Raw genomic sequence first — 14,316 nt, forward strand, 5'->3', positions numbered from 1 at the left:
AGGAGTCCAGCTGCTGGGGTGACAGGGACTGTTGTTTACTTGTAGCCACAGTAGCTTTGAAATAGCGTTTGAAGGTTTGTACAAACCTTTCTGCTTGACCATTTGTAGCCGGGTGGTAAGGTGCGGTCAACTTGTGTTTGATGTTGTGGGCAGTCAGGAAACCCTGAAACTCCTGGCTTGTGAATTGTGCACCGTTGTCTGTGACAATTTCTCTGGGGTATCCAAACGTAGCAGCGAGATGTAACAGTATGGAAATCGTCGCCTTAGTCGTTGGCTGAGTAACAGGAACGACCTCAGGCCACTTTGAATGGGCATCAATAATGATCAAAAAGGTGTGTCCTCTGATCGGGCCTGCAAAGTCCAAGTGTAGGCGAAACCAGGGAACCGTGGGCCAAGTCCAGGGCTGGACGCACCCTCGAGGAGGGTCTCTCGCAGTTTGTGCACATCCAGCACACGCATTCACATATGTCGTGATATCGGAGTCGAGGTTTGGCCACCACACATAGCCTCGGGCCTTTTGTTTCATACGTGTGCCCCCGGGATGACCAGTATGTAGCAATTCCAGAATGTGTCTCCGGAGGGTCTGTGGAACGATCACTCGGTCTCCCCATAAAACACAGTTGCCAGACACAGTTAATTCCAGACGCCTACGGAAGTAAGGCTCGTAATCCTGTGTGACAGTTGCAGGCCAACCGTACCGTACCCAGGAGAGTATTGTCTTAAGGAAGGTATCCTTGGCTGTATGGGCTGCTACTTCCCCGGAAGACAGAAAGGACAGGCTAGTGTAACGACAACTCTTGACAGGTGGAGAAGAGTCTGTTAATGTCCTTGTCAGACGGGACATGGCGTCTGCATTAGCGTTGGCATCATGGCTGCGATACTGGATTTTGTAGCTATATGCTCCCAAGAATAGGGCATAGCGTTGAAGACGGGCTGCAGTCGTCTGGAAGATGCCTTTGTCAGGGCTAAAGATCTGAAGGAGTGGTTTATGATCAGTCAGTATGGTGAATTCCCTACCATACAGGTAAAGATGAAACTTCTTAATTGCCCATATGAGCGCCAGAGCCTCTTTGTCAATGTGAGAGTAATTGCTTTCTGCTTTTGTCAAGGACCTGGAGGCGAATGCCACAGGTTTCTCTGACCCATCTGGTAAAACGTGAGATAGTACAGCCCCTAGACCATAGGGTGAGGCATCACAAGCCAAGGTGAGAGGCCTTTGGAGGTCATAGTGCACGAGCATGCGTGACGCCAACAGCTTTCGCTTAGAAACTTCAAAAGCACGTTGGCATGCAGCCGACCAGTTCCATCTGGAGTGTTTCTCCAAAAGCTTGTTTAATGGAAACAAAGTGTGTGCTAGATCCGGCAGGAATTTGTGGTAATAGTTCAGCAAGCCCAGGTATGATCGCAGCTGCTGGACGTTGGTCGGGGCTGGAGCTTTTACTAAAGCATCAACTTTGGCTTCCGTGGTGTGTATACCCTCTGCATCCACAAGGTGGCCACAAAACTCCAATTTAGGTACCATGAATTGGCATTTCGCTAAGTTCACTTTTAGACCCTGCTCTTGGAGTCTGGCCAACACAAGCTCCACGTTACGCTTGTGTTCCTGGTCCGTCAGGCCCGTGATGAGCATGTCATCTAACAGGCACTGTGTGAAAGGAATGTCCGCCAAAATCTCATCCATTTTGCGTTGCCAAATGGCTGGGGCGGAGGCTACCCCAAACACCATCCGATTGTATTCATACAGTCCCTTGTGAGTGTTGATGGTTAGAAACTTGCGGGACGAAGGGTGGACCTCAAACTGTAAATAAGCTTGCCTGAGATCAAGCTTGGTGAACTTTTGACCTCCTGCAAGAGAGGCAAAAATGTCATCTACTCTGGGTAGGGGATACTGGTCTATCTCCAGTTGAGAATTTAGTGCCATGCGGAAATCGCCACAAATGCGTAAGTCCCCATTCGCTTTCTTTACTGGTACAACTGGTGATGCCCACTCGCTGTGCTCTACCTTTGAGATGACACCTTGTTCCTCCAGCCGGCTTAGTTCAGCTTCCACACCTGCTCGGAGTGCGAAAGGTACCGTCCGAGCTTTGAAGAACCTAGGCTGGGCGTTGGGTTTCAGCCTGAGTCTCACACAGTCATGCTTTATTTTTCCCAAATGGTTATCAAAGACTTGCGGGAATCGCTGTTTCAGGGACTTCACCCATCCCTCTTCATCCCCTGATGGGATGGTCACGGTGTTGCAGGGGTTAATGGCGATGTCTGGCATGCCAAAGTGAGCAATCCAGTCTCTCCCAAAAAGAGGGGGTCCCCCATGTTCTAGGATATATAATGGCATTCTCTTTGTCTGACCCTTGTAGGATACCTGTACTTTCACGTACCCCAGTGGGTGGAGTATCTGCTTTGAGTATGTCTGCAGTTTGATTGGTGTTGGACGGACAGTTGTTCGGATCAGAAGTTTTCTCCATTGTTTCTGGGTGATAACTGAAACTGCTGCTCCTGTGTCTACATCCATCTTGAGTTTCTTTCCTTCCACGGTTACCTCTACAGTCATTGCTGAGGGTGCTGAATGCATATGATGTATGTCCAATCTGTGGAGCACTTCCTCATCCTCTGATTCAGATGACGATGTATATCTTCCCACCATATATGCCTTTGTCCTGGGGTTCAGAGGTTGTTTATTTCGCACCTTCTTACTACGGCAGACTCGTTTCAGATGGCCTGCCTTACCACAATTATGACAGAGCTGATCCTTAAACCGGCAGACTTTGTGATCATGGTCTGTATTCCCACAACGGTAGCAAGCTGACGTCCTGGTTGGTGAGGTTCTATATTTACCGTTAGCTGCAGTTTGCTTGACTGCTGTTCTGAAAACTTCCTCTTTAACCTCTTCCCTTCTGCTCTGGGGGTTCAAAGCTTCTGTATCTTTCACAGCCATTTCCATCACTGAAGCTATCTCAATTGCCTTTGTAAGGGTAAGGTCTTTCTCTGTTAACAGTCTCTTTTGGCTAGACTCACTATTCAGTCCCATGACAAACTTATCCCTCAGTGCAGTTGGTAAGTACTCCCCAAAAGAACAGGTTGAGGCCAGTCTGCGAAGGGCAAGCACATAAGCCTTAATATCTTCACCTGGCTGCTGCTGCCGCTGATAGAACCGGAATCTTTCTGCAATCTCTAGTGGTTTAGGCTGGAAGTGATTCCCTAACAGTGTCAGGAGCTCTGCCAAAGTCTTAGTTGCTGGTTTTTCAGGGAAAAGGAGATCCCTAAGAGTGTCATATGTCCTAGCACCAACCAGTGTCAGAAACACTGCTACTTGCCTGTCGTCTGGGATGGCATTTGCACAGAAATACTGTTCTAATCTTTCAATCCAAGAAATCCACGTTGTCTGTTCGCCATCAAATTCACTTAATGTCCCGATCAATGACATTTTCCTGCTGGGCTCTGTGGGTTTTGTATTCCTGACAATCCAGAGTTTTTTTTTCTTCCTTTCCTTTCTCACACGGATAGTAACCTTGTAAATCCCATCCTCGTCGCCACTGTTATATTCTCCGTGTTGTGAGAGACACAGGACTCTGGTCTGGAACAACGGTTGTTTATTCAGGACTCACTGTACAGCATTACAGGACAGCTCTGCATATCAATACATCTCTACATGTGTCTAAAGATGGCCACTCTGCCCCTTGACCCTTGTCATCACTCCTGGGTGGAGCCAGCCTTAAAGTGACAGTACATGTGAAACCCTTCAGGTATAACATATACATACACACACAGTATATACACACACCAGCACTTTCCATCTAAATATCAGCCTGCCTGGTTGAACACACTGCTGCTGCCCCAATTTCATGGCATGCTGGTACTTGTAGTGCTCCAGCAGCTCACGGACATTGAATGTAGTAATGCAGAAGAGGAGGAGGTGGGCAGGTAGTGATTAGGGAGGTGTAGCAGAGATTGGGGGAGAAGGTTAGAGCATATCCTCCCTCCAGAAGCAGTGCACAGAAAAAACAACAGACTCAGAGATAGGAAGAGAAAACACAGCCTCCTCCCCCCCCTCCCCAGCAGGGGAAGCACTGACAAGAATACATTTAGTTTTATCTTCCCCAGCTCACCTTCTTCTATAAAGGCTGCAGCCCCTCCCACACTGCAGGCTGTGTACTCTCCTCTCCTCTCCTCTCTTCTCCAGGTCGGCATCTCCTGCTCTCATGTCAAACAAGGCGCGCTGGGGAAAGGGGCGTGTATACTGTGCTCCTATTGGTTGAGGAGGCAGCAGAGAGGCGGAGCAGCTATAACCAATGGATTTTTTTTCAGTGTAAGGATGTCCGTAACTGACATTTCAGGGAGTCTCAGAGACAGTGAGACTCGACTGAAAAAAGTCAGTGGTGGTGCGACGGACCTGCAAGGACCGCTGATGGACACCAGTGTCTGTGTGCGGACACCTTGCCGCCCCTGGACAGGGGAGGGTGATTAGGGTGTGCCTGGGCACACCCGGCACACCCCGTGCGCACGCCTATGACTGGATCCATACCTCTACAAGATTTGTTTCCCTCCGCAGTATTCAGATACAGAGGGACCCTGATGACCCTATTGGGAAGGATCCTGTAGAATGTGTAGGAGCCGGTCTGGTGGTGGACCAGCAAGATCCTTTATACCCAGGGGACAAATAAAAGGAGGGACGGGATGAAAGATATAAACCAAACCATGAACTACCAACCGCCAGTATAAAGAATATAAGCCTCTACTGTCAGCAGGGCCTCTGAAGTTCCACACAGTTAGCAAGGGCCACAGGTTGAGCACCTAGGCACTCTCTCTTGCTCGCTCCTGAGATGGATTATGGGATATGTAGTTTGCATAGAGCAGTGCTTATGTCCGCAACCAGCATAGACCGCTCATTCCAAACAGGAAGTGAGGTTCAAATCACAGTTAGAAACCATTTCCTGAAATATAAATAATAGAGCCATTGATTTAAGCAGTTGATGTGTATGGATTATTTTTGGAGAATAAAGTTATCGTTATTTCTTTAAAAGCACACTTTTAATATCCTTCCTGCTTCTCTTCACCCTCTAGTGGCTCTTCTGAGAACTGCGCCAGACTACGGAGTCAGGTAATCTACTAATTCTACACTTTTCACTGCAGTGTGTATCGAGCGGCCGGAAAAATAGAAACCTCGCCCATCCGTGCCTCATTGCATCATCACCATTGGCAGTCAGTTACCTGTTGGGACACGTAGGCCTTCTCTACGGGGTGGTGAATTCCTGAAATTTGCAATTGCACTCTTTTGGAAAGCAAAATGATTGCGCCTACCCTTGTGTGCACCATACTTGATTGTCTGCAGAATTAGGCCCAATAGGCTTTTGTTTTATTTCAAATGAGTTTTGGATTTCAGCATTTTCCTGAGCCCTGCACCTTGTATATATCACGCCTGCACCCTGTATATATCACGCCTGAGCCCTGCACCCTGTATATATCACGCCTGAGCCCTGCACCCTGTATATATCACGCCTGAGCCCTGTATATATCACGCCTGAGCCCTGTATATATCACGCCTGAGCCCTGTATATATCACGCCTGAGCCCTGTATATATCACTCCTGAGCCCTGTATATATCACTCCTGAGCCCTGTATATATCACTCCTGAGCCCTGTGTATATATCACTCCTGAGCCCTGTATATATCACTCCTGAGCCCTGTATATATCACTCCTGAGCCCTGTATATATCACTCCTGAGCCCTGTATATATCACGCCTGAGCCCTGCACCCTGTATATATCACTCCTGAGCCCTGTATATATCACGCCTGAGCCCTGCACCCTGTATATATCACGCCTGAGCCCTGCACCCTGTATATATCACGCCTGAGCCCTGTATATATCACTCCTGAGCCCTGCACCCTGTATATATCACGCCTGAGCCCTGTATATATCACGCCTGAGCCCTGTATATATCACGCCTGAGCCCTGTATATATCACGCCTGAGCCCTGTATATATCACGCCTGAGCCCTGTATATATCACTCCTGAGCCCTGTATATATCACGCCTGAGCCCTGTATATATCACGCCTGAGCCCTGTATATATCACTCCTGAGCCCTGCACCCTGTATATATCATGCCTGAGCCCTGTATATATCACGCCTGAGCCCTGTATATATCACGCCTGAGCCCTGTATATATCACTCCTGAGCCCTGTATATATCACTCCTGAGCCCTGTGTATATATCACTCCTGAGCCCTGTATATATCACTCCTGAGCCCTGTATATATCACTCCTGAGCCCTGTATATATCACGCCTGAGCCCTGCACCCTGTATATATCACTCCTGAGCCCTGTATATATCACGCCTGAGCCCTGCACCCTGTATATATCACGCCTGAGCCCTGCACCCTGTATATATCACGCCTGAGCCCTGTATATATCACTCCTGAGCCCTGCACCCTGTATATATCACGCCTGAGCCCTGTATATATCACGCCTGAGCCCTGTATATATCACGCCTGAGCCCTGTATATATCACGCCTGAGCCCTGTATATATCACTCCTGAGCCCTGTATATATCACGCCTGAGCCCTGTATATATCACGCCTGAGCCCTGTATATATCACTCCTGAGCCCTGCACCCTGTATATATCACGCCTGAGCCCTGTATATATCACGCCTGAGCCCTGCACCCTGTATATATCACTCCTGAGCCCTGTATATATCACTCCTGAGCCCTGTATATATCATGCCTGAGCCCTGCACCCTGTATGTATCACCCCTGAGCCCTGCACCGTGTGTGTGTGTGTGTGTGTGTATATGTGTATGTGTGTATATGTGTGTATATATGTATATATATATATATATATATATATATATATATATATATATATATAGATAGAACACTCCTGAACCATGCACCCTGTGTACATATAGCGCACTCCTGAGTCGTGTGTGTGTGTGTATATATATATATATATATATATATATATATATATATATATAATCTCTAGCACACTTCTGCCCCCTGTGTCTATAGTGCATGTGTGTGTGTAGCGCGCGCCTGAGGTCTGCGCCCCCCGTATGTGGAGCGCACGCCTGAGGCCTGTGTGTAACACACTCCTGTTATTTAACAATGCCTTTTAAAACCCTCCCACTTTACACATGGGGGGGTTGTGTTCCTGCACTTAATTGTCTAAGAAAACAAGCCTGGCTGTGTATGACTGCACTGCTAATCAGTCACCGTATAATAATCTGTGACCAAACTATCACAATGTGCTTTTCTGATCATTTTCTGTTTGTGTTCCATGCAGGGAAGTCAAAACAACGTTTTTACCCCCATCTCTCCTACCTCGCAGCCCTCAGGTACGTCTCAGGAACATTGAAGACTTCCCCATTGCTGGCTAATAGGAGGGAGTACGGGGGATTTATTATGTATATGAAATGAATTGTGTTCCCAGCACACTCCTTACTATCTATGGATTGATTGAGCTTCTCGCTGTTTACCCTTCACTGCCGTGTATCTGAGCTTTTGTGTCACTGACCGGTATGTTTGTCTGTTCCAGACTCCTCTGTGACCCAGAAGCCCAAAAGTTTCCTCTTCCGGTCATCTTCCCGCGGAGCCGCGCTTAGTCATTCCGGTGAGTGATCTTTCCGTAACACTGTCACCCTTTCCCAGACACAAATCATTGCTACTGATCCTCATCCAATGACCAACGAAAGGGACACAGTCCTAGAGGACTCTGTCCATCTGTACTGCATTATATAGATAGATATTCCTTCCTTCCCCCCTATTTTTTCTTTTCTTTTATTCCTCTTTCTTTTTCCTTTCCTTTTCTTTCTCTTTTTTTTTTCTTTTCTTTTCTTTTTTTCTTTTCTTTCTCTTTCTTTTTTTCTTTTCTTTTTACTTGTTTTCTTTTTCTTTCTCTTTCTTTTTTTTTTCTTTTCTTTTTTTCTTTTCTTTCTCTTTCTTTTTTTCTTTTTACTTTTTTTTTTTTTTCTTTTTTTTTTTTTTTTTTTTTCTTTTTCTTTCCTTTCCCCCAATTGTCTTTGCCCCCCTCCCCTCCATATAATTTTTTTTTAACACTCCAATCTGCCTCTTTCAGGTTCGGACCTAAGCTTAGGAGAGGGATCCAGTCCTGTGCGGATGCGCACTTCCCGAGCTCCATCTGACGAGAAGGCAGTACACGCACAACTACGCAAGGTACATTGGACTCCACTGCCCACATTTCTGTCTGCCACCCACCCGGCAGATTTTTACCCTGTGCTATGTTGTTTTTCCACCTGGGTTTGGAGGGCAGTCTAGCTGTACCAGGTTCCCCTGAGCTCACACTCTACTAACGGCTCAGAGGCTGCTTGCAGTGCACCTACAATGATGCAGATGTCTGCAGTCTAAAATTATATTATCTTCTGCTTTTGGAGTCTCTTCCATCCTCCAAGTACTCTTTAGCTCCATTGAGTGTGGCTCGATCCCCCCCCCCCCCCCCCCTAGCTGATTTGTTTTTTACCACAGTCCCAAAGACTTTATACCCTCTCCTACAGATTCTATATCTGATTTTCAAAAATTTGTTTGAGTCATCTGCCGCAGATTCTGTCGGTTTCAGTCACTAATTGATTAATCCCCCCCCCCCCCTTTCAAAGAACCCCTAGTAACATCTGGAGGAACCCTGGTTGAGGAAGAATGCTCCTTACACTTGTGGTCATTGGGAAGAATTACCCCCTTATAGATCGTGAATAAGATCAGGGGTGTGATTGGGAAGTTATCTAAAAAATAGAGATTGCTCATTGTTCAAGGACCCCCTGGCAACCTCTGGAGAAAACCCAAGGGAACAACCCCCTTACAGATAGCCAAAAAGATCAATGGTGTCAGTTGGAAATTACTCGAGAGGCAGAAATTGCTCAAGGAACCCCTGGCAACCTCTGTAGGAACCCAATGGCTCCATGGATCCCTGGTTGAGGAAGAGTTTTCCTTGTGGTCATTGGCAATGAATTACCCCCTTACAATTTTTTTTAAACATTTTAGGCCAATTTGTTTTCTGCTACATATTTTTGGTAAAAAAAATCACAAGCGTATTTTGATTGGTTTGTGCAAAAGTTATCGCGTTTACGAACTACGGGAAAGATTTGTCATTTTTATTTTTTTTTTTTTTTATATACTAGTAATGGCGGCGATCTGCGACTTTTTTTTGCGGGACTGCGACATTGCGGTGGACAGATCGGACCCCTAACTGACATTTTTGACACTTTTGGGGGTACCAGTGACATTACTACAGTAATCAGTGCTATACATATGCACTGTTACTGTAATAATGACACTGGCAGAGAAGGGGTTAACACTGTGATCAAGGGGTTAAATGTATGCCTCATGCTTACTGACGTGTGGGGGGGGGGTTGTGTGACAGACACAGATCGCAGGTTTAGCTATGCTGAATCCTGTAATCTGTCCCTGCCTGTCACATAGGAGATCCGCCCGCTTTGTTTACACAAGCGGGCGGATTTCCTCACTCGATCCCCGACGATCGGGGAAGAATGGAGGTGATCACCGCCGCTCCTCCCCTGGCCCGACTCCCGCTGTGACTGAATACAGTGGGAGCGAGTCTCAGGCGGCGCGCTCGCGCCGCCGTGGGGAGGAGAGTCTGGTGACGTAGGTCTACGTCGCCAGACAATAACGAGCCTCAAAGCCGCAGTACCAGCTCAGTGAGCAGTCGGCAAGTGGCTACTTGAATAAAGCATCTTCAACATTATAGAACAAATCCAGATGATTTTGAAGAAATAATACTAGCTGTAGTTTTTGTTTCAGCCACCTTGCAGTGTTGGTGGTCTTCTGTGTTGCCACTTCTCTCAGTAATTTTTTTATTGTTTTGTCCCCTGCAGGATATTGAGTCCCACCTGAACGTCACCCTACAGGATTCGCTCTGTGAGTCTCTTGCCAATGGCGTCATCCTGTGCCAGCTGCTGAACCACCTGCGGCCGCGTTCCATCGTGTTTATCCACGTGCCTTCACCTGCTGTGGTACGATGACACTGCATTGACTGGCTGACCACAGAGGAGCTCTTTCCACCTTACATTTACACCCGCTTATTCTCTTTCAGCCTAAACTTAACCCTGTGAAATGTCGCAAGAATGTGGACAGCTTCCTGGAGGCGTGCCAGAGGCTTGGCGTCCCCGAGGTAAACCCACCATCATTTATAATTGTGCTGTAATATTAGGGGCTGGACAGGTTCCTGGAATCAGGCCAGGACAGGAAGATAATGCTGCAAAAACAAATTATGGCTGCCACCAACACTTTACTGAGCCGCTTTATAACATACTGTATATTCTCTGGCTCCTTAAAAGTACCCGATGGCTAATAAGTTGCTTTTAATTGTTTCTGAAATTCCACCCATGTTTTCCCACCTATATTTATACGGTCTTTAGCCTTCCACTAAAGCTTTAGGTCTTGATGTATACTGGTGCACAGGACTGGGTAAGAACATTAAGTTGGTGGAAAACACACAAACTCAATCATTTGATGGGTTATAGGCCACATACTGTAGGTAGGTGTGTTGGTCAGGTGTTCACAAAGTTATGTTTGTAGTGTGTTTTCTGTGATTTCTTATGTGTGTGCTGCTTATGCCTCGTTTGTATTAACATATCTGTGTTTTTTATTTATTTTTTTCTTCCTCCTCATTTCTGGCATATTTTACCCGTGACATCTTCACCTCTCTGTCCGGTGACATGCACTATGTAATCTGCATGTGACGTCTATGCCGCCCTTTCCTGGTGAATGCCCCACCTCAACCCTAACCCCCCATTGCTTGTGGTGGCTCTAATTGGTGACCCCTTTTGCTGATGGCTTTTCCTCATTGGTGGTGCCCAATGCTTTTTCTGTCAATGTTCTCTCTCTTACTTTTGGCAAACCACCCCCCCCCCCCGCCTCTTCTTTTTCTGTCTTTTTTGTCTTTTCTGTCTTTTTTCTTGTCGTCTTTTTTCTTGTCGTCTCTTCTGTCTGTCTTTTTTTTCTTGTCGTCCTTGTCTGTCTTTTCTTCTTGTCGTCCTTTTCTGTCTTTTTTTCTTGTCGTCCTTTTCTGTCTTTTTTTCTTGTCGTCCTTTTCTGTCTTTTTTTCCTTGTCGGTCTTTTTTTCTTGTCGTCTTTTCTCTGTCTTTTTTTCTTGTCGTCTTTTCTGTCTTTTTTTTTCTTGTCTTTTCGGTCTTTTTTCCTTGTCGTCCTTTTCTGTCTTTTTTTTCCTTGTCGGTCTTTTTTTTTTTTTGTCGCCTTTTCTGTCTTTTTTTCTTGTCGTCCTTTGTCGCCTTTTCTGTCTTTTTTTCTTGTCGTCCTTTTCTGTCTTTTTTTCTTGTCGTCCTTTTCTGTCTTTTTTTTCTTGTCGTCCTTTTCTGTCTTTTTTTCTTGTCGTCCTTTTCTGTCTTTTTTTCTTGTCTTTTCTGTCTTTTTTTTCTTGTCGTCTTTTCTCTTGTCCTCTTTTCTGTCTTTTTTCTTGTCCTCTTTTCTGTCTTTTTTTTTTTTTTTTTTTCTTGTCCTCTTTTCTGTCTTTTCCTTTTGCATGTTTGCCCCCTTCATCACCTCCCCCTACTGAATCACCTTTTTCACCTTTTGGCTGTCCACCTCCTTCACCTGGGATTCCTGTTTGACCATTCCTCCTCCTGCATTGCATGATCTGCTCCTTTCCCCCTGCAAATCCTTCCCTGCCTATTTCTCTTCAACCCTCCTGTCTCTGTGCAGCGAGATCTCTGCTCAGCCTCTGACATCCTGGGAGGCAGGAGCCTGGACGTCGTACAAAGGTTGGTCTCCTCTTTACTGCTGCTCCTCGCCTCCAGTGACACTCCCACGAGCAACCCAAGCTCCACCCTCTCCGAGGAGACAGCGATGTGTTCTACTGTCCTGCAGCTGCTTTATCAACACCATGGCTTCCTGCTCTTCTACGCTCTGCTAATGCTGGCCCTCTGGGTGGCCTACAGCAAACTGTCTGTCCTGTAGGAACCAGTCCATATAAAAATATGGCTTCCCTTTTGGCGTTAAAAAAAGACGTGACACTGTGTGTCTGTTCTCTAAGAAATATTGGGAATTCATCTCCGTAGCAAAGTTGGATATCTCCCAAGAGCTGTTCACTAGGTTTGGGTTTCAATGAATTTCAGGTTTCACTCTAAACACTAAAGCCTGACTGGACACTACAGCCTCCCAAAGTGGCCTTTTCCAGAAGTACCAACTGTGGTATGCCAATGTGTGAGTGTTGGCCATATCTGCTGTTAGCTGCCATCTTGGTGCCAGTTTCATTGGCACTTCATCAGGTTTGACTTTGGCATATGGATGCCTTCTGTGCCTTTTCAGTCTACATGCTGTCAGGGGGATCACCAATAGCTGCCTTTGAGAGGCCTGGCTTGAGTCAGCCAGCCAATGAGAAGGAAGCACACCTACTCCTTTAGAAAATCCTGGATGATCAAGGGCTCAGGGACACTGATGTATTAAATTCTTTGGAATGCAATGATATATATATATATTTTTTTTTTTTTCCTGTCCGAATGGATCCTTAACACTCCAGGTACAATGAACTTGATTTCAGACTGCAAAATACAGGGTTGTCGCAATTAAATTGGCTACCCCTGGTAACGTAAGACTATGCTTTAGTAGAAGACTTTGATGAAGATTGGTGAATGCTTTGATGTTCAATACCAGGTGCAATTACCTTCATCAGGTTTGAAGCAGTAAAGTGTCCTTTTTGTTTTCAAAAGCAACCCCTCATCATGCGGGCTTTCTTCTATGTCCTACAGATCAGCTGGTTTACATACCAGGATTCCTGCTGTGCTTCCAAGCCTCTGGGGTGTAAGTGCTGCAGGTCCTATAGACCAGTGGTCCTCAACTTCGGTCCTCAGGGCCCACTAACAGCCCAGATTTTAAGTATTACCTTGGGGAGATGCAGACTAGAATACTGCAATCACTGAGCAGCAAATGAGATCACCTGGGATGTATTTCAGTTATCTTGCAAACCTGGCCTGTTAGTGGGCCCTGTAGGCCAGGGTTGAGGACCACTGCTATAGACCAGTGGTCCCCAACTCCAGTCCTCGGGGCCCACTAACAGGCCAGGTTTGCAAGATAACTTAATTACATCACAGGTGATATCATTTGCTGCTCAGTGATTACAGTATTCTAGTCTGCATCTTCCCAAGGTAATACTTAAAATCTGGCCTGTTAGTGGGCCCCGGGGACTGGAGTTGAGGACCACTGCTATAGACCCCAGGACTGCACTTGTTTCTCCAATTCCTGCTGGCCATTCACAAAAGGAAGCCTGGGGACTGTGTGTGTTTTGTGAATGGAAAGGAGGAGAGGCCCGACGTAGTAGAAAGAAAAAATTATCCAATATACCTTGTGCTATATGTCCTCGACCTTAAGTTAAGCAGATACAGACAACAATAGTGGAAGGCAGGCATTTTTTGAGGAATATATAGATATGAAGAAAACCCTGCATATGCAAAAAAAAAAACATAAATTTTATTAAAACCTTCAATAAAAACCAAACACTAAAATATTGAGTACAGGGTTCAGTTATTGATTAGATCCAATACATGCCACGTGAAGACCTAACGTGTTTTGATAGATCATCTTCAGGAGTATGGATCTGCACGTCCGAACCCATAATTCTTATTATGATAAAACCATTTATTTACTGGAATTCTAAAATGTGTGTCTTTCCCATGGGGGGGGCTAGGAGGCTCTCATACAGTTAGTTCTATACAAAACGTACAGGAAGCCCTCAGTGGTCATCAATAATCCAATTAAATGGACACATCAACTGAAAAGATAAATCACATCATCCAGGTTTCGAGCAGAGCAAAAAGGGCTTTGGGCTTGTCCAGGTCCTATAGTCCAACCAAATGTCTGGGGGATGGGCAGCCAGAAATAAAATAGGTAGGGACCCATTTCTAGGCTATCGTTCACATCCAAAGTTCCAGCGAGTAGTCATGTTCTGACATGCTGATCGTTCACTTGTGCTCCTGAAGATGATCTATCCATCGAAACACGTCAAATCTACATGTGGAATGTATTGGATCTAAACAATAACTGAACCCTGTACTTAATATTTTAGTGTTTGGTTTTTATAGAATGTTCTAATAAAATTTATATTTTTATATATATGCAGACGTAGTAGAAAGCCTGCATTATGGGAAGCTGCTATTGAGGAAAAAAAGAATGTTTTACTACTTTTAAATCTGGGGAGGATGTTATGGCCAGAGTTGGGCTTCAGAGGCCACCCAGAGATACTGTCACTTTGCTCGGATAGATACAGTCACATTGCTCATAGCCCACAGCACTATGCATGTACAGTATACTTACGCAGCCTCCCTGCCTAAGCTCCAG

At 45.8% G+C, this 14,316-nt stretch overlaps 1 protein-coding gene across 1 annotated transcript in view; it reads left to right on the plus strand.

Moving 5' to 3' along the window:
• The window catches only part of LOC309553462 (leucine-rich repeat and calponin homology domain-containing protein 4-like), a 134,519-nt gene extending 122,560 nt beyond the window's left edge, over positions 1–11,959 (plus strand). The window contains exons 13-19 of the mRNA XM_082254670.1: positions 5,059–5,095; positions 7,280–7,331; positions 7,532–7,606; positions 8,072–8,169; positions 9,840–9,977; positions 10,058–10,135; positions 11,686–11,959. Coding sequence (XP_082110796.1) covers positions 5,059–5,095; positions 7,280–7,331; positions 7,532–7,606; positions 8,072–8,169; positions 9,840–9,977; positions 10,058–10,135; positions 11,686–11,940 — 733 coding nt within the window. The 3' untranslated portion in view covers positions 11,941–11,959. The remainder of the gene's footprint in view (positions 1–5,058; positions 5,096–7,279; positions 7,332–7,531; positions 7,607–8,071; positions 8,170–9,839; positions 9,978–10,057; positions 10,136–11,685) is intronic.
• The last annotated feature ends 2,357 nt before the right edge of the window (positions 11,960–14,316 follow it).

This window comes from Pelophylax lessonae, assembly GCF_965119305.1.
Source record: "Pelophylax lessonae genome assembly, chromosome: 4".
Lineage (NCBI taxonomy): Eukaryota > Metazoa > Chordata > Amphibia > Anura > Ranidae > Pelophylax > Pelophylax lessonae.